Source organism: Mustela erminea, chromosome 16, assembly GCF_009829155.1.
Source record: "Mustela erminea isolate mMusErm1 chromosome 16, mMusErm1.Pri, whole genome shotgun sequence".
Classification (NCBI taxonomy): domain Eukaryota; kingdom Metazoa; phylum Chordata; class Mammalia; order Carnivora; family Mustelidae; genus Mustela; species Mustela erminea.
The window spans coordinates 19,177,634-19,199,766 of NC_045629.1; the positions used below are offsets into that span (position 1 = coordinate 19,177,634).

A 22,133-nucleotide genomic window follows, 5' to 3' on the forward strand; every position below is an offset into this window, starting at 1 on the left:
TATTTAAAAGTAATGTACAAGTGTCAATTTCTGATTCTGATTATTATAATATGGTTATATATAAGATGCTGGAATTAAGGAAAGAGAGTAAAGGAGATCTCTCTGGAATATCTGAAGTTTAAAATGGGCTCAAAAAACAGTTAAAAGTTGATTTGTAATTATGAAGACCTGAACAATTTAAAAATATGTACAAATGATTCTTCAGTTGACCTCTTACCCTACCAAATGTATTTCCACAATATAGATACATATTTTATTTCTACAGGATGCAATGACTAAAATATTTTATAGCAGAACAGATCAAATTAGGTAGTTTTATATCTACATTAAATTGATCTATTAAGCCTGACTACAATAAAAAATATCATCAATTCATAAACACTTCCATGAGGATAACAACAATAAATACCTTCCAAATTCTACTTGTGCACTATGAAAAATGTTTTTTCCAAAGTCAGATAAGTCAGCAAAACCTCAAAACAAAGCAAAATAATTCCACAGATCTCCAGTAAGTAGAACTGTAAATGAAAATATTCTTCTCTACAAGCACAAAAGATTTCACTGTAATTTCTCTATGAACTCTTCTCTATATTTGATGCCTGTGGTATTCTTTAAATCTCTCTGTTTTTAATACTTACTGCTTGGTTTTCCATGCGTGCAAAGATAACATTTAGCATCTGAGTAAGAGTAGCTTTGGCTGTTGTCTGATTGATGAGATTTTTGCTTGCTAGATAGATATTGTAACATGTTCTCACAGCTTGCAGTACAGTTCCTTCATGAATTTCTATGTGTTGAGATGTTACTGCAGTAAGTAAAGCCTTTAAAAAGACACACACACAAAATAAATAAATAAATAAATAAATAAATAAAAAGAAAGACACAGTTGAAGCAATTTTCTACACCCAGAATTTCAGCACAAAAATATGAGTATTTTCAGACACCATTACCACTTTCATGTACACACTAACAGAATTCTCAGTGTACACCAAGAGAATTTCTACCAGCCTTGGATACATATCATCAATTGGTAATAATTTCCAAATAATCCAAACCTAGAACACTAGAAAACTATTCAATCATACTATTTCAACCCAAGTTTCATTTTAATAAAAATATTACTTAGTTTCTTAAAATGCGCAGCATTAACTCTGTCACTAAAGAACAGAGATATGCTTCATATGCTATATCTATCAAATGAGACTGTCAACTTTGGAGGATACACAATGTCCTACTCACTTCCAAATTTTTCTGAGATCTTTCTTATAGACCAGACTCAATAAATGTACTGCTGTTGTTGTTGAAGAGGTTTACAAATAGGATATAGCATTAAAATGTCAGATTAAATTAGAATAAAGCATTTAAAATACTCCTAAGTGAATCCTCCAACAAAGTCAACAACTTTAATTTGCATGAAAGTTCATACATTAGGGTACCTGCAATTTCTCAAGAGCAAGGACTCCTCGGTCCTTTTATGCTGTACAATGCTATGCAGTCAGCACTGAGTATAAGCTAAATAAACTATGACTCATATGTAGCTGCAAATGATAGGCCAACTGACAAATGATAAGCCAACTAGCTTTTTTAAAATAAAAATATGACTTGTGAAGTGAATACAGATATGAAACTGAAAGGCTCAGAAGGGGCTACATTCACACATGAAAAACATTTGATACATGTAAATGATTTCAAAAGTACTAAAGGTGTAAGAAAATTTTACTGTATAAATGCATCACCACTACCATTAGTAGTCATATTAAGAATTCAAAATTTATAAGAGACTGAAAAAATAATTGAGTGACTTCTTTTTTTTTTTTTTTTAAAGATTTTATTTATTTATTTGACACAGAGATCATAAGTAGGCAGAGAGAGGGGGAAGCAGGCTTCCTGCTGAGCAGAGAGCCCGATGCGGGACTCGATCCCAGGACCCTGAGAACATGACCTGAGCTGAAGGCAGAGGCTTAACCCTCTGAGCCACCCAGGCGCCTCCTGAGTGCCTTTTCTTTAAAGGACTTTAATCATCCAGGTATATTATAGCACAAACCCAGCACCAAGTTCGGCTAAGCATGTTCAGCAGATGAAAAGGTACAAGGAAATCAGGAAAGCTGGTACACAAATAGTTCACATGATGAAGCATGAGACTAGAGGTCAGACTATAAAGAATCCAGAAGTAGAGAAAAAAGTAGATGGGTCAAAGGAACATCACATGGACCTAAAGCTCGGAAGATGGAATATATACAGTCAACATTACAGAAACTGAAAAACTCTGGGGGCCCAAGCCTAAATCGGAACCTTCAAAATAAAAGACTTGGAAATATAATCTTATTGTTGAACTCATAACATTCAACAAAACCCCTAAATTACCTCTATTACAGTTGGGAAGCACATAAAATGAGATTTCAAAATATTTCCAAGATAATGGTTTCTGATTTTAAAAAATGGGGATTATGAATTACAAATTCACTATATAATCAGTTACCTTTATTATCTGCAACTGAACTCCTTCGTCTGTTTGAGGACCTTGGAAGCAGCCACAAATTGTTTCAATAATTCTATCAATTAATTTTTTGCCTGGTGTTGTACTATCTGGAGCATTGCCAGTCAAGTGCCCATAAGCAATAAGTTTCTGAAATGGGAAAAGAATCCAAGATCCCCGTTAAGCTAATAAATATGCTAATTAAATATACATTAAAATCATATAATTCAGTAATATTAAACTTTTTACACAAAAACATTAAAGTAAAATCAAAGCCAAGGTTTTACCAACTTTTCCTGAAGAAAACTTTATTAGCTATAAACATGTAAAATTAGTGATATTCATAATAACCACAAAAACATAATAGCCACAATAAAACCATCAGGCAATATTTTGAGAAAGCCAGGTCTCAGACCTTATCTCTGATGAATCAGAATAGCTTACTGCATTATACCTAACCACTATTGATACTGCTTTTGTGAAAGCTGTATTAACACATTTAAGTGACTCAGAATCTCTTTCCACATCAGATCTGTGAAAATGCAGAAAACTCAATTTCCACACACTGGCTATAAATCACAGATTTGTTCATTCATCATCCATTAAAGCCCTGAAAGCCTTAGATATCATAATTTTAATTTTTCAGGGAAAATAAGGTTATAAATCAAATGAACTTAATCTATCTTTGGAAGAAAATCATATGAAAATGGTCTTTTCCTAGCCATTGAAATATCAGTTAAATAGGTATAAGTTCCTGAACAGTAAAAATACCTAAAAAGATAAGACCCCTCTATCTGGGTATTTTACAAGTATCTTAAGTCTTAAAAGAATCCTCTGTGTGTGTGCATGTAAATTAAACAGGACGAAAGATTTCAGGAATTTTTCTGACATAAATGAAAATCAGAGCTTTAGTCTGGCAGTGAATATAAATACTAAACTGTCAATATTAACCTATTTTTTTAAATAAAACAGAAGGCATTTAGTAAAATCATTTGCAAATGATTTAGTAAAATCTGCAAATCATGAAATATGTAAATTCAGCAGCAGGTTAAAAGTCTTACTGTTCTTTCATCTCACTGATGGAAAATGAGACCAAATCGACACTTAGTAAAGATAATGTGTCTCACTAAGCTAACTAATGATTTTTGTTACCCTTAAACTAGGAACATTTTTTTACAACTATTATTTTCTCTCTCTCAAACATAAGCAACCATTTGGTCTCTTATCACAACAAAAATATTCAAGGCTTTCATGGAAAATGTCTGAATCACCAATTATGAGTAATGTTTAGAAACACATTCAATTAAATAGTTTTTAGATAATGACATTTTACACATACCTGTAAACAATCAAGAGATGTACTAACTATACGAGGACATTTAGACTGGCATGCCAATTCAAAGGGTAAGAAGTACTTGTCTGCTTCAATAAAATTTGTCTTTGATTTCACTGGTGGAAGGGTGCTTGATCCACCTTTCGCTTCTCCATGAGGAGGACTTAAAGGAAAAAGAAGAGTCCGAATAGAATATCACATTTTTCATATTGATGATAAACTCATATAAAAATACAAAGTTTCAGTTCTAAAGGGAATTTTACTAAACCAAATTTTATCTTCCCATATTTCATAAGGGTACCCAAACCCTAGGGAAATTTCAATTTGCTACAGGTCAAAAGCTAGTGGCTACTGTAACTAAATGCAAGAAAAATCAAATAAACTAGTTATTTAATTACTTAGAAAGCATTTAAATTACAAAACAAATATTTAGTAATCCTCCTAAATACGAATCAAAGTTTTTAAGCAAAGACTTTAAAACATATCAGATGGTATTTCAGGAATACCCTTATAGACTTATTTATGAGATCTTTTGCTTACACTTCTTAAGCCATTTTTTACTAGTTTTATTATAAAGATCACATACAGAAAATCTGCCACATATTGGTGATTACATTACTATTTGGCCAAGATATGTCTGCAAATTATTTTTAATAAAGAAAAGAAACCCCACAAACCTCTGTTTTTCAGTTTCCGCTTTTATTTCCTCTGGGGAGAAAAAAGAGGCATATGTTAGAAAACATGACAAAAGAAAGACCATTAAGTAATTTGGTTACAGGCTTTGTAAACTCATTTGTAACTTCTATAAGAAGTTGGGAAGAATGCAAATTGAAAAGAAATTCAGTACTAAAATTCTTTTGCTGCTAAATGCATTAATTTACACAGTTTAATGAAATACAGTTTAATGTATTTCAGTTTAATGAAACTATATATTAATAACCATAAGTTAAATACAACTGCGGATTACTAATTCCCAAAGAATTTCTTATGTCAAAGTAGATGTCTGGTTAACTGATTAAACTTGTCTGAAAAAAGTTGGAAAGTAAAACAGTCAAATATAACATTTATAATTACTATTATTGTAACCAATAGTTCTTGAGAACAAACTATGTACCAACATAATTAAGCCTCACAGCCCTATGAGATTTGTACTAACATCTTCATTTTAAAGATCAGGAAAGTGAGGCACAAAGAGGTTAATTTGCTCAAGGGCTGCACGGCTTGGGTGTATGGCTAATCAGGTTTTACAACTAAATAATCTACTTCCAGATCCTGGTTTCTTAACCACTCTATTACATAGATGTATCTTTGAATACTGAATAAACGTGTTAAATTTGGTATTAAAAGAAACTACTAAACTATAATTTAATAATTAGTAAAAGTCATCTGGAGACTATATTAAGCCCTTTATAAAGTGGCTTTGTCAAATTACTTTGTCATACACACACAATTTATTCATTACCTACTCTGTGCCAAGCATTTGATATTTGGTGTTTCAGTCTAGTCCTCTGTGGATTAAAGCTCTTTCCATTTTACCAGTGGTAGAAGTGGAAGGGGGACAATATGAAAACAGTAACTGTAGATATTTAAAATACTACTTTAAAAAAGCTCACAATATCTGATACTAAAAAACTGTACAGTTCACCAATACATGTAATTAAAATTAATTTAAATCACCTTAAAAATACAGTACAAATGAAGGAAAAATCTATTAACTGCCCCCAAATCTTCATTAAAAATTTTAAAACCTTATTTTTCGTTTTTAAAATACTAATTGGCAGTTTTTGTAGAAGGTGAATTTCCATTTATAAAAACAGTAGGAAATAGCGTGTTCTGGTTAATAATACATCAGTTAATAACATCAGAAGTAGTTTATTTTAAATACCACTATGATTTCACACCACCTATTACTAAATAGCCTTGTGATCTTGGGAAACAACCCTCACTTCAATACTAGATGATGGCAAAAGTCTCTTGTATTCCAAAACATCAGTCAACAACTATGGCTCACATGCCAAACCCACCCACCACTTTTTCCTGAGTTTAAAAATAGTTTTTACAGCTGAACATCTGAACATTGTCGTCAATCAATTTGACGACGGGGTACACTAACCTTTAAACTCAGTGAAGATGTTACTCCACCTAAGAGAATTCTCCTTAGACCAGGATTACAAAATTTATACTCGATTATGATTATTTTGAATCTCGTCAATAAAAAAAAAATCTGTGTAAATTTAATTGACTTTCTCCTTCTCTGTATAAATTTGTTTTCTCTTATTACATAAGTACTTACATAATATCCCTGATTTTTCTTCTTGGCCTGAAAAGCCCTTTATAGAAAAGGTTGGCTGACCTTTGCTCTAAAACATTAGGGTTCAAAGGATCTTATCAGACTCTATGAGCCATTTTATTCTATGATTCCACTATTTTTATTCATTTAATTTTTTTATTTTTTTCTAAACACATAATGTATTATTAGCCCCAGGGGTACAGGTCTGTGAATTGCCAGGTTTACACACCTCATAGCACTATCATAGCACATACCCTCCCCAATGTCCATAACCCCACCACCCTGATTCCATTATTTTTTAAATGTCCATATTTATCTACCTATTTATTTATTTATTTATTTTAGTGGGGGCATAAAGAGAGAATCTCAAGCAGACTCCCCACTGAGCATGTAGTCTGACATGAATGCAATCCCACAACACTGAGATCATGACCTGAGCCAAAATCAAGAGTTGGACATTCAACCAACTAAGCCACCCAGGCACCCCTAAATGTCCATATGTAAATAGTCTAATAAAACATAACTAACTTAAACTACACTGAATGTAATGTTTCTCTAATTCAGATAGTACTATATTTTTTTCTATCTCCATATACAAAGTTGGCAGTATTCAAACTGATCTGGATAAGTTTTGTTTTTTACAAGGAAATAAAACAATTTAACTCAACATTTCTAATGTTTTAAATTACCTTGTACTAAATAGGAGTTTTACTTTTTCCTTTCCCTATACACTTATAACCACAGTAAAAAAGAGTTTTAAATATTTTGATAAAATCTTTTTTTTTAAAGATTTTATTTACTTATTTGTCAGAGAGAAAGAGAGAGCACAAGCAGGCAGAGTGGCAGGCAGAGGCAGAGGGAGAAACAGGCTCCCTGCTGACCAAGGAGTCCGTGTAAGACTTGATCCCAGAACCCTGGGATCATGACCTGAGCTGAAGGCAGCCGCTTAACCTACTGAGTCACCCAGGCGTCCCTGTTTCGATAAAATCTTTAAAGGTCACGGAATAATTACAAGTTTTCCCACTGACAACTATCAACATAGCTTGCATGGTTACCTTTCCGGTCCCACAAAATGCTTTTATTTATAGAATCCCAAAGACTGTGTATTCATTTTAACATGTTTCCTTTCCAAGCCCATTTGAGACTACTTAAAGACATCGTCACTAAAAAGTAATCAAGATTAGAAGGACAAGGGGCAATAGGGGGAGGCAGAAAATAAGTACTTCTCAAAATATTTAACATAACAGTATGATAAGCCACAGTATTTTTGGTTTGTTTGTTGTTCAGACTATAGGTATATGATTCATCATCAGTCTTCTGTAAGAAGACTCATTACAACACTACCCTCCTCAATGTCCATCACCCAGTTACCCTATCCCACTACCCCTTCCCCTTCAGCAACCCTCAGTTTGTCTCCTGTGATTAAAAGTCTCTAAGGTTTGTCTCCCTCTCTAGTTTCGTCTTGTTTCATTTTTTCCTCTCTTCCCCTATGATCCTCTGCCTTGTTTCTTAAATTCCACATATCAGTAAGATCATATGGTAATTGTCTTTCTCTGACTGACTTATTTCGCTTAGCACATTATCCTCTAGCCACAGTATTTTAAAACAAGCTGAAAATTTTAAAGAATATACAATACTACTTTACATTTGTGCAGCAACGTAGAGTTTAAAACATTTTTCCACACATTACCTAATTTTATCCTCAAAGGACAACTCTTCATTTTATGGAGGAGGAAACCATATAACAGATTTGTTAAATAATAACTTTAAGGTCAGACAGCTGGTAAGTAATGATCCAGAAACTAGTTTCTCTGGTCTTAGTGTATAACACAGGACACACTGTGTTATATTTAAGCAACCTTCTATTAACTAATGGAACTGAATGGAAAAATTCATTCTACAATTATTAGGATAAACATTATAAAGCAGTGCTTCTCAAAATATGGCCTCAGAACCAGCAGCATCACCACCAACCACCAGGACCCACACAGACATACTGAATTAGTAAGTATCAAATTAGTACTCTAGTAATGAGTCCTACAGTCTGTGTTTTTACATGGCTTCAAGGGGATTCTGATATGCAAAAAAGTTTAAGAATCACTGCTATAAAGCAGTTAAAAGAAATGAGTAGAAGATAGTTGAGTTTTATTTACCCTGGCTTTGGTTTCACCCACCCATTTATTGTACTTGTAAGAATTCTTGGACGAGTTGAGTGCATGCTAAAAAGGAATTCCTTTGACTTTCTTATAATGAATACCCAGTAATACAGAGTTTTGAGGCAATTATTTTAATAAATTAGGGCTTAGAAACAGTTTGCTTCATGTTGGCCTTCAACAGTAGACTCAAGAAGTAAAAACTAATTAATTCTCAATTATTAAAGAAAACACACCTGGATGAAAAAAATATTAAAGCATCAAATTAAGAAATATTAGCATACTCAAACTAAAAACCACATAGTGCGTAACTGTGAAATACTTTGCCATTAAAGTGAGAATCATGACAAGGATGACCACAAACTGCAAAATATTTTTTTTACACTGCTTTGGAAACACTAGACAACGCAAATAGACAATATTGGATATCGTAAGAAAAGTCATCACTTCTGAGCTGAAATAAGCTAAAAATCAGATGACGAATCTGTTCAGTGATAGTTAGGTTTTTAAACTATGTAGTCCTAGACCTTTAAAACTTTATTACTGAAATTCTTGTGGGAATTACTTTCTCTCTAGCCATTAATTCTCCCTATTCCTTCAGAACTAGTTTTATAAAAATTTTTGAAAACTACAGAATCACAACCACTACCTTATATATAGAAAGATTAAAACTGGAGGAAATGGGTCATTGGGAATTAGCATAAAAAATACAGATTTGAAGTACTTTGAAAGAAATACAAGTTTATTCCTTCTAGGTACATTAAATAACTGGAGCCAAGTGAACACAACTGATAAGGCACAGGACGTACTTAATAAATAGGAAAGAAAGACTTACTGAAAAATAACTGATTATAAACAAGTTATGTGCTTGATTCCCAAAGTGTATTAAATATTCCCTCACATAATATTATGCTATCAACCTGCTTAGCAGCTTTTCACCCAATGAAAATACAAATACAGACTTCAAAATAATACCAATACAATTCAACAAATTCCATCATCTATACACTATGAACAATTTAGATCTACCTCTCAAGACATTATTTTGTCTTAAGTATAGTTTGTAGGACAACAGTATTTACTCAATGCAAACTAAACTGGTAATCTAAAGAAAAGCCTTATAAGTGAAATAAATAGTTTATTTTATTAAACACATTAGAACTTATACATCCAAACTGCTGTCTCCTTCAAAGCAGCATGTAGGAGGATATGCATCAATTAACATAATAGTGCCAGTATTCAGAAATATTTGTGAAATTCATTGTTTGCAGTTCTTTCCTGCCTGTTTCTTTTAAATGAATAACCCCACAGAAGGAAAAATCTCTAGAAAGGGAATTGGAGTCTAACTGCCAATTAATTACAGTTGGCACACAGCCAAGTATGAAGAATGGTATGCAACCACAAAACAAAACTTCTTAACTTTAGTCCTTCTTTGAACCATTTCAAATTGTGTGTAAGTTTATTCTAGAAAAAGAGAACACAACTCTCATTAGCCTCCAGAAGCCTGCAGCCCAAACTAGAAAGATGATCTAGGATCAATTAAAAACAGTGATTTGATCAATTATGACTATATGTGTATGTGTGTATATATGTATATACATATACATATATATATGGAAGCAACTTTTAACAAAAACATTTATTAAAAAACAAATGCACCATAAACTAATGATGAATTTTATGGTGACTAACACAATTAAAAAAAAGAAAAATAATTATAGTGCAACATGAACAGTCATGAGCATTATAAAAGGGAAATACAGATTACAGAACAAATATGGCTAACACAATGTCTTATGCATGGTAGCTGCTCAATATTTGTAGAAAAATTTTTAAAAGCAAAAATGCAGAAATTACTTTGAAAATAACATTCTTTGGATGTATATGTTCTACTCGGTTTACTTTTTCAAAGCCAATTATGTGACTTAAGAACCGCATCTTATACAGCTAAGGAGTAAATAAAAATACAGAAGTTAAATAGAATGCTACAGCAACCTAAAGAGGAGGCAATGGTCTAAAGATGTGATGATAGGGATGGATAAATGTGAATTCCATGAACACCTCAAAAGAAAACCAATGAAACAATCTCACTTATCTAGGGGAGAAGAGACTGTCAGCAAGTGGAGATCTGGCTTGCATAACTGTGTAATAGAGGTACCATTAACTTAGACACAAAATGCAGTTTTCTCACTATGTGAGAGAGTAGGGGTAAAGGAGCAGGGTGAAGAAAAGGTATGTTTTAGTAATGTTTTATTTTAAGCCATTGAAATGTTCAAGTGGCACTATTCAGTAGATAATAAGACATAAATTTGAAAATGAGGACATCATGAGGCAGACTGTATTAGTCTATACATGGTCAATGGTCACTATATTATCTCCTATCCCACACGGCTTCTGCAAAGTAACCTTGCAGAACTTCCTTCAAGATACAAAATCTAAATTCTCCTCACCTTGAATCAGGGCTAGTTGCACATATATAAGCAGCAGAATGCAGTTGGAAGTTAACAGAGGACAACTACCAACATGAGGTCAAAGAAGGGTAAGCAGCTACTTACCCATTACTGCTTCTGTTGTAATGCTAGGTCTCCAGATACCTACTCTTAGAATCCAGCAGCCCTGAGGTGAGAAGCCTAAACCCCAAGGAGATTCTGTCAACAATCCCAGCTGAGCCCAGCTCTCAAGTCATTACAGCCCAGGCACCAGACTTCTAAGTAAAGAAGCCTCCAGAGGATTCTTGTACCCAGCCATTCACATATCAGCCAGTCATTTGAATCTCCTCAGCTTAGGCCCCAGACATTGCGGAACAGCAACATGCCCTAATTGAAATCCTGTCACATAGAGAATCTATAAGCATTAATAAAATAAAATTCTATTATTATTGATCTCAACTGCTTGAGTATCAGTGGAACTTTGAGAATAAAGGTGAAAAGTGAAGGTTCCACCATAAAACAACAAAAGCCACCTAAGGGATAGCTTACAAATAACTCAAACTTTGAATTTCCAAATTTAACTTTACATCTTTAAATTTTTTAATTACTTGTAACAGAAAGGCACTGTATAACTCTAAAACTTTTCAAATTTAGGTCTTCATCTCTGGCCAAAAATAATGTGTAATTTAAGTTCTCTAATGCAATTAATTTTTTTTTCCATAATAAACAACTTAAAACTATGATTTAAAAAAATTCTAACAGACTGAAACTGATTCTTGAATGTCTGGCACATAAACTATACTGTAATCCTTGAGAAATATTTTCTAAGATGATGAAAACTAAAATTAGCCCACCAAAATCACATTAATAGGAACAAATTTAATAAACAAAAAACATCTCATATTTGTGTATTTTACAATTGGCAGAGGAGTTTTACATATATCTTAGAATAGCATTCAGTATTACCAGCATGCCCACTTAACAGATGAAAAAGCCTGAAGTAACTTACACAAGATGACAAGAGGTGTACCAAATGACTTAAGTGTGGTTTTGATAAGAACCAAGCCGAAATCAAATGGCTGAATTTTAACAACTCATTAATGAAAAATAATATTACTCTTACAATGTTATCATAATTATTTTCTAATAAAGAAAACCACTGCACTGCTTATTACTTCAGAAACAGAAGGAATCCTGTTTCAAAAACCAAAACCAGAAATGTGACTTGAGTGATAAATATTCCAAATCAATAATTTTCTTTTCCATTCCAGACTTTATGTATAAAAAATATTAAAAATACAAAATGAAAATCACAATACAATTCAGACCAGTGCCTGCCTAATTCCACTGAAGTATTAAATATAGGTAAAGCAAATATAAGAAAACTCAGTAAGTGAAAATAAGCATTCAAAGAAATCATGAATTATGAAAATGATCCTTCAATGGGACTTAATATTTAGATAGAAAAGAATGCAGTAGTTGTTCACTGTCAACAACTTGCAGTGACTACAGTGAAAATCAAAAAGAACAGAGTTATTGTTCCAAGTGCTAACACCCCTAGTGGTAAATAAACAATAAGACATTTCATAGATTCTGCTCAGTATAAGATATAAAGAAGCAGTAGCTATGGGGGTCATGGAAGGAATACTGTATTTTAAGTCAGGGCCCTGGGCTTGGTCAAAGAAGTGGAATACAGCAGAAAGAAATGGGCTGAAGGCCCAAAAAGACAAGAGTCAAATCCCAGGTCTGCACTGCATAAACTTTTTAATCCTCATTTTATAGATTTTTAAAACAGGGATGATAATATCTAGTTGTCTATCCTGTAAGAATATTAGGTTTATTGAAGAGGTGTGAAAGTGCTTTGTTTGAGCTAGATTTAATCTTTTTTTTTTTTTTTTTTTTTTTTTTAAAGCAAAGTTTTAAATATGAAAAAGTACAAACAGGGGTGCCTGCCTGGCTGGCTTAGTTGGTTAACTATCTGTCTTCAGCTCAGGCCATGATTTCAGGGTCCCGGGATGGAGCCCCATATTGAGCTCCTAGTGCTACCTGGAGCCTGCTTCTCCCTCTCCCTCTGTTGTTCCCCCTGCTTGTGATCTTTCTATCTCAAATAAAATCTTAAAATAAAAAAGGACAAACAATATAAATGCTGAGTAACCAACCACCCAAACAATTTTATGACAGCATTTTTATAAATGTATAACTCTTCCCAATTGTAAGGAGCCTTTTAGAACAAACAGCTATAAGTTTGGGTTAGTAAAAGTATTTAAATTTGGGATAGAGGTATGTATAGTCAAAGGCTCCATTTAAAATAGACAATAGAAGAAATTTTTAAAGCAACACATATGCTATATATAAATGCATGAACACTTGCTAAAAGAATTTGCTAGAAATAGGACTAGTGTTTGCCTAAAGGGAAAAAAATTAAGTGACTAAATAATAGGAGAAAACATTTTTCATCTTTTTCTTTGTACTTTTTAAATTTCACACTATACATATATTTTAACTATTTTGAGAAATTAAATTAAAAAAATCAAGCAAACAAGACAATAAATATTTTCATAAATATTTTAATGTTTGGCTTAATATTAAAGGCTGATATCTACTTACTTTTAAATCTAGAAATATTAATTTCACATTTCAATGTTCCTTAAAAATATGATTATAAAAATTTTTTTGCATTATTGAGATTTTTAGATCTTAGGGACTACTCTTCCTCATAAAAGCAGCTCTAATCTTAAAGGAAAAATGATTTAACCTCTAAATATTTACACTATACAAAATTTTTCAGGGTGTCTGGGTGGCTCAGTCGTTAAGCATCTGCCTTCAGCTCAGGTCATGATCCCAGGGTCCTGGGATTGAGCCCCACATTGGGCTCCCTTCTCTGCGGGGAGCCTGCTTCTCCCTCTCCCACTTCCTGTGCTTGTGTTGTTCCCTCTCACACAGTCTCTCTTTGTCAAATAAATAAAATCTTTAAAAAAATTTTTTCAGCAATGTATCTAGTCTACAAATAAGTTATGCTCACTGTAGTCATAATAAGAAACATCTCATGTAATAATACATTTATGATTTTATCAGAGGGTTTACCAGTAGTTAGACATAAATTATTCTCCAAAAGAAGTCTCAGTAAAATTACCTTAGTATAGAGTAGCAAAATTTTACACATATGTACATTAAAAAGTATAAGGAATAAGAATTAAATAACTGACGCAGCACTGAGTGTTTTGAGTTAAATACCAAATTTTCTTATAGTCCAGCATACAGACCTTGAAGTAAGAGCAATCTACATATACTTTGAAAATGACATGTAAGTCAAAATTTGACCCACCACAAACACATATGAAAACACTAAATCTGCATTTCTCATAAGTGTATGGCAGAAGTTATTGAACACATACATTCACAATTTTTTTTTTTTATTTTTTTATTTTTTTTAAAGATTTTATTTATTCATTAGACACAGAGAGATCACAAGTAGGCAGAGAGGCAGGCAGAGAGAGAGAGAGAGAGGAGGAAGCAGGCTCCCCGCGGAGCAGAGAACCCGACGCGGGACTCGATCCCAGGACCCTGAGATCATGACCTGAGCCGAAGGCAGCGGCTTAACCCACTGAGCCACCCAGGCGCCCTACATTCACAATTTTAATCTCCAGAAGCACCACCATCAAGTCCATATCTTGGTTTGTCCTGACACTTAACAAAGTTGCAATAATAAGGCAGAAAATCAAATGCTTCATTCTGCCCTTCCAAAATATATTCCAGACTTTGAAAATGTCTTTTTTGCATCTCTTAACTGTGAACAGACTTGTATACTGATACCACTTTTTTTTTTTTGATACGACACTTTTTGTAGCACAATTTTCAAAAGCATGATAAAACAAGTTAAGTTATACATATGCATATTGTTAGGCTTCTAATACAACTCTGTATTTGAGGAATCATTTCATTGACTCAGTCTTTCCCTTACAGTTTTGATCTATAATTCCCCCATCTCTATCCCCTCAATTAACCATCATTTCCCCCGTGAGGTAACACAGGAGATTTTATTCTCCTTAGTAGTGCTCTTCACTTATCTAATTACTTGCTCTGTGTCTCCCATTTTCACCAGATTGTAAACGCTGCAAAAAAAGGACCCACCCTGTCAGTCTTATGCACCAATTCATCTTTGTTTCTTATCACAAGCTGCACATAGTAACACCTAATGTCTACTGAGCGGCTACCAAGTGTCGGGTACTACGGCAGGTGATTTCAAAGTATCTTATTAGATCGTGAGCAACTTTGAGATAGATGCTTTTGTTTTTCTGATTTATACAAGGAAAACAGAGATACCTAAGTGACACACCTGGGGTTACACACTTAGTGACAGGGCCAATGTTACTAACACAGTGGACACTCAGTAAATGATTGCTGAATGAGTAAGTGAATGATCATAAAATCTAGTAGAGGATCTAAGTTATACATGAAAACAATTTTTAAAATTCAATATAACTTCAGGCCACTGAAATTGATAAAGGGTGGTCTGTGGACCTTAAAAAAAATTCTAAAATTTCTAAATAAGTCTATGGCAAATAATTCGCCTCATAAGGAGAAACCTAGGCAGTGGCTAACCTCAATTACTGGCTAAGTGACTTAACTCCTCAGACCAGGCTTGAAAAGTAATACAAAACTGACTCAAATTCATGCCTCAGAAAAATCATAAATTACTATACCCACATCAGAAACTCAATATTCCAAAGTATAAATTTTAAGTCCACCAATGCCATTCTTTATTCTACTTTTTAAAAATAATTAAGTACTAAATTTCAAGGAACAAGTAATAATTCATCTAAGAGGCCAGGAAAGTCAGAAGTATAAGTAATAGCTAAGCAGGAAAGCCCTCAAAAAGAAAGTGCTACCTGAACTAAACCTCAAGGATAAAAAAGAATTTAGGGAGGTACAAAGTACTGGTAAAAAAAAAAAAAAAAAGGGAATGACAAAGAGCAAGAGAGATGAATGTGCACTGTGTATGGGGGTTCAATTGGTAAAGATAGATAACCCTCAATAAATGAGAAGATAATCAACTTAAAAAATGGACCAGAACATCTGAATAGACATTATACATCATATAAGCAAGATATATTAATGACTAACAGGTACATGAAAGGATGCTCAATATGATTATTCTAGCGAAATGCAAATCAAATCCATGAGATGCTATTTCACAGTCCCAGAATGGTTATTTTACATTCTAAAGATATACAATAAACAACTGTTGGAGAGGATAGGGAGAAATGGAAACCCTCATACATTGCTGGAGGTAAATAAAATGCTGTAACCACTCTGAAAAACACTGGCAATTTCTTAAAAAGTTAAACATAATTTGCTATATAACCTAGCAATTGCAACCTTAGGTACCTAACTAAAAGAAATAACATATATCCACACAAAGACTTCCATGTGCAGCTTTATTCATAATTGTCAAAAACTGGTAACAATCTAAGTGTCCACCAATGTGTGAATGCATAACCATATCAACTCAACACAATGGAATGCTACTCAGCAATAAAAAGGGACTAAATATTGATAACAAGCTAGCACCAGGATAAAACTCAAAAACATTATGCTAAGGAAAAAGTCATATACAAAAGATTACATACTATATGATTCAATTTACAGGAAATGTCCTCAAGGGGCAAATCTACCAAGACGGAAAGTAGGTAAGCGGGTGCTAAGCATAGGTATGGGATTAATAATTAAGAGATACGAGGTTTTTTATAAAAGTGTTGGAAGTTTTCTAAAACTGACCTACGATGATGGCTGCACAACTCATTAAATTTACTAAAAACAACAACAGAACACTAAGTTGCACAATAGAAATAGGGGAATTATAGGATATGTAAAATATACCTCAATAAAGTTGTATTAAGACAAAAAAAGACTTCCATGATTGGATGTAGAGTGCAAATGCCATTTCATGTATATTCTGTAAGTAAAGGCAGGCCAGTAAAGGGACTTAGCTAAAATGTAGGAGCCTTAAACCCAGAGAACCAACAAAAAACCTCCAATAATTGTGTAGTGCTATGCAGGCTCCTGCATCAGAGACAATTTTTTTTTGTTCTCTAAAAATTATTTCCCTCAGAAAAAGGAAAACCATCTTATACTTGAATCCTTATTAAGTATCCCTTTCACAGTACATACACTCTTTAAACAATTTTTTAAAACTTTTATTATGGAAATTCCAGACATATTCAAAAGTAAAGAATAAATAATATAATGAATCCCATGTTCCATTATCCATCTGGAACAACTACCTTTTCACCTAAACACTGTGAAATACTTCATGCTCTCATTCTTTAATGAATTCAATTAAAGCGAAATCCAGGTATAAATCCATTTACAAATATTTCAGCATTAAATTACCTTTTAAGTTTCTTTTAAAAAATAATTATAAAAGTAACCCAAGATCACTTTAGAAAATCTGGAAACTACAGAAGTATATAAAGGAGAAAAAAAAAATACCAACCATAATCCCACCATACAGAAAACTCTTATTAACCTTATAATGCATAATGTTACCCCTACACACATTATTTTTAATGTAAACTTACATAAGTATAATATATATTATGGAAGGTGTATGAACTGCAAGTGTTCAGTTTCATAGATTTTCCTTTACGAAGATACCTGCATTAACTGCTACTTTCCTTTGAAAAACTAAATGATTTAAGCAACTGCCTTAATATTGTGTAGATACTTATGGTTTTGTACATAAACTGTCCATATATACATCCTCTTGCCAACCACAACGTAGGGGATAAAAACATTTACTGACTATATACGCTGTGTCATTTAATCCTGTAATAACCCTAAGAACTAGGCATTACAGATGAGAAAGGAGACCCAAAAGACTTGATTACTTTCTTGTCTCAGATCTAACAAATGGCAGAATCAGAAACAGAATTAAAAAACTGTCAGGGCTTTTGTCGATCATATCATGGCATCTATCTAAATGAACAGTATGAAGTAAACAGAAAGAGAATGCTGATTCTTCTCTCTTATTCTAAGACTACTAGTTCTTTTTGCTTTTTGTACAACACTTATAACCACCCTAGACAACCTAAATAATAATGTAACTTCTATAAAATAGTAGCTTAAGTAAAATGTGCAATACTGCAGAAAGCCTTAGGACGTCACCAAAGTAAAAAAAGAGAATTCTTAATAACCAAACAACTCAAATTTCTTTAGAATTTTGTGTGTTTACAGGCAAATTCTAATATTTTAAGTTTTATCTTTGGCCCTTACCTTATACCATATTAAAACAAAAAACAAAAAACTCAAAATGGATCAAAGACCTAAATATAAGACTGAAACTTTAAAACACTTACAATAAAATATAGAGGAAAAGCTTCATGAAACTGGATTTGGCAATGATTTCTTGGATAGGACACCCAAAGCACAGGAAAAAAAAGTAAAATTAGACTACATCAGAAGTAAAATCTATGCATAAAAAGACATAATTAACAGAGCGAAAAGTCAACCTAAGGAACGGGAGAAAACATTTGCAAATCATATATCTCAGAAAGGGTTAATATTCAGAACAGTATTTAAAAAAAAACAAACAAAAAAAAACCTACTACCACCCAACAATGAAACAAAAAACCTGATTTAAAAATGAGCAAAGAACGTGGAAACACAGTTCTCCAAAGAAGGTAGACAAATGGCCAATAAGAATATAAAAAAGATGTTCAGCCATCACTAATAATTAGGTAAATATAAATCAAAACTACAATGAGATACCACTCTATCATCATTAGGATGGCTTGCTGTAAAAAAAAAAAAAAAGAAAGAAAGAAAAGTAAAAAGTGTTGGTGAGGATATGGAGAAACTGAAATACTGCTGGACTATTTATGGGAATGTAAAATGGTACAGCTGCTACTGACTATGGTAGGGAAATCCCTGAAAAAATTAAAATATGATATGATCCAGTAATTCCACTTCTGAGTATACACCCCAAAAAATGAAAAGCAGGGTCATGAAGAGATAGCTATACATCCATGTTCTTATAGTAGCATTATTCATAATAGCCCAAGATGGAAGCCACCCAAGTCTCCTCGACAGACAAATGAACAAACAATAAATGTCTATATAAATACAATGTATGTATACATTTGGCCTTATAAGGAAAGGAAATTCTGACATATGCTACAACATGAATGAACCTTGAAGACATTATGTTAAGTGAAGTAAACCAATAACAAAAAGACAAATACTGTATAATTCCACTGATATGAATTACTTGTAGTAAACAAATTCATAAAGACAGTAGTTGTCAGGGATTAGGGGGACGAGGGAGAAGAGATAATTATTTAGTGGGTAATGAGTTTTAGTTCTACAAGACGAAAAGAACTCCAGAGATGAGTTACACAACAATGTGAATGTACTTAACACTACTGAACCGCACTTAAAAATGGTTAAGACGATAAATTTTATGGTATGTGTATTTCACTACAATTTCAAAAGAAGAAGACATAATTTGTTTTGGCCAAGATGTAGTTAAGCCCCATCCTCACAAGCCCAACCTCTTAGAACTAGGAAATCCTGGAGCATGTAATATAACAAAGGAAGACTGAATGGCAGAGAAGACAAAGGTAAAGAAGGACCTTGAGACTGGAGGAATAACAGAGTGGTGAATTCCCTGGGTTTTCTTTCTGCCTCCTATATATCCTGATAGCATGCTGAAGAAGCCTGTAACTACCTGTAACTACTATAGTTGCCATAACAACCTGTAACTACCAACAGGCACAGACTCCCCCACCCCCAAAAAAAAAGCCTCAAGAAAATTCATCTTCGTCTAGCCAAAGGACAGGTATAAGAACAGCCAATAGAACAGAAAACTCTTTTAATATTATCTGCCCAACTGTTACCAAAGACTAAAGGAAAAACTGCATCTACAGTGTTAATGGGGCTGGACTCATACTCCTATCTGTGGCAATGGGGCAGAACAAGTGACCCTAAGCTTTCCCCACAACAATAATGTCAGCAAGGCTGAATGGGCAGTTTAATTTCCAATCCCACAAGACCGCAAAGAGGAAGAATAGAGTGGTGCAAGGTGGCGCTAGTGGGCAATACTCTATCTTTAAGAATAGTGTTGGCAGGGTCAACCCCAGCTCAGCAGCAACTAAGTAGTTCAAGTAGGCCATTTGCTTTCACCCACCCTGGTATCATTAGTCCCAGGAAGGAGCTGAACATCCCAAACCCACCTGGACATGCATACTATATCTAAACAGGGTGACTATTTGCAAAATGAATATTAAATAGCATCCAGAATCTCTCAACGTAACTCAAAATATCCAAGACACAATGGAAAATCACCCATGATACCAAGTACCACAAAAATCTCAACTTCAATGAGCAAAGACAATCAAGAGATGCCAACTCCGGGCAGATAAAGACATTAGGATTATCTAACAAGGATTTTAAAACAGCCATCATAAAGATTCTTCACTAAGCAATTATAAACATATTTGAAACAAATAAAAAAAGTATAAAGTCAGCAAAGAAATGATATAAAAAAGAACAGATGGAAATTTAAAAACTGAAAAATACAATAAATAAAAGTAAAAACTCACTGAATTGATTCGACAGCTAAATAAATATGATGGAGGAAAAAAATCAGTGAGCTTGAAGATAGAACAACAGAAATTAACCAACCTGAATAACAGGCAAAAAATAAAGGGAAAAATAAACAAAGCCTCAGAGATCTAGTAAGAGTAACAAAAACTGTATTATTCATATAACCAAAGTCCCAAAAGGAGAGGAGAAAGTGAATGCAGGGCTAAAAGAGTGTATGAAGGTAACAGCTGAAGACTACCCAAGTTTGGCAGAACACATGAGCCTACAGATTCAAGAAGCTGCGAAAACCCAAACAGAGTAGGATCCAAAGAAACATGAGCCAAGACCCTTAATCAAACTTCAGAAAATTAGGGACAAAGAAAAAAATTTTGAAAGCAAGTAGGAGGAAAAAAAAGATGTATTACCTATGGAAAAACAAAGATTCAAAGAGAAGATTTCTCATCAGAAAATATGGAGGCCAACATTTAGAGGCAATGGCACATTTCCAGAAGCTGAAAGAAAAGAACTGTCATGCAAAGCTCTATATCCAGTGAAAATATTTTGAAGGTATGAAGGTAAAATCAAACCCTCTCAGAAAAAGGAAAAGAAAAGGTTTGTTACCACCAGACCAACCCAAAAAGAAGTTCTTCAAACTGAAAGGAAATAGTAAAGAAGAAAATTCAAAACACCAAGAATGTGAAGTACAAAAATATGGGAAAATGTAACACTATCATTTCTCCACTTGAATTTTCTAAATGATATTAGACATTTGAAATAAAAATAAAACATTTTCTTATGCGGTTCCTAACATACATAGAGGAACTATTTAAAACAATACTACACAAAGGTAAGAAAATGGGGCCTAAATGGAATAGCTAAGCTTTCTATACATTACTCAAACTGGTAAAATATTGACATCAGTATACTCAGACAAGTTATATATGGATAATGTAATATCTAACATAACCACAAAAGAACCAAATATTGAGATACACTCAAAACTCTATAGAAAAACCAAAATGGAGTTCTAAGAACTGTTAACTAACCCACAAAAAAGCAGAAAAAGTGACACACAAAAAAAGAAAAAGAAAACAAAAGTAAGACGGCAGTATTAATCTCTAACGTATCAGTACTACAATAAATGTAAAAGATCTAAACACAATAATTAAGACAGACTTTACCAGACCAGTTTTTAAAAATATGAACCAACTCTATGTTATCTACATGAAACTGACTTCAAATATAATGATATAGGCTCGAGGTAAATGAATGAAAAAAGATTGACCACATAAACATTAATCAAAAGAAAGAGGGGCCTGGATGGCTCAGTCGGTTGGACGTCCAACTTGATTTCAGCTCAGGTTATGATCTCAGAGTTGTGAGACTGAGTCCCACACTGGCCTCTGAGCTGAGCCTGGAGCCTGCATGGGATTCTCTCTCTCCCCCTGCCCCCTTCCACCATGCATGCACTCTCTCTAAACTAAGTAAATAGGGTGCCTGGGTGGCTCAGTGGGTTGAGCCGCTGCCTTCGGCTCGGGTCATGATCTCGGGGTCCTGGGATCGAGTCCCACGTCGGGCTCTCTGCTCAGCGGGGAGCCTGCTTCCTCCTCTCTCTGCCTGCCTCTCTGCCTACTTGCGATCTCTCTCTGTCAAATAAATAAATAAAATCTTTAAAAAAAAATAAAATAAAATAAGTAAATAAATAAAAAATCTTTAAGGAAAAAGAAAACAAGAATAGTTATATTAATGTCAGATTAAGTAGAAAAACAAAACAAAAAAACAGAGACAAAGAACATTACAGAGTAATGATAAAAGGGTCAACACACCAAGAACAGCAATCCCTTATGTGTGTGCAACAAATAAAAGAGCT

General features: G+C 33.5%; 1 protein-coding gene across 3 annotated transcripts in view; it reads right to left on the bottom strand.

Moving 5' to 3' along the window:
- Positions 1-22,133, bottom strand: part of ARFGEF1 (ADP ribosylation factor guanine nucleotide exchange factor 1) — a 153,616-nt gene that overhangs the window by 101,041 nt on the left and 30,442 nt on the right. For all 3 annotated transcript variants that reach the window (XM_032315798.1, XM_032315797.1, XM_032315799.1), the window contains exons 2-5: positions 4,484-4,514; positions 3,813-3,969; positions 2,477-2,623; positions 639-818 (exon numbers count right to left, since the gene is read on the bottom strand). In XM_032315798.1, coding sequence (XP_032171689.1) covers positions 639-818; positions 2,477-2,623; positions 3,813-3,969; positions 4,484-4,514 — 515 coding nt within the window. The remainder of the gene's footprint in view (positions 1-638; positions 819-2,476; positions 2,624-3,812; positions 3,970-4,483; positions 4,515-22,133) is intronic.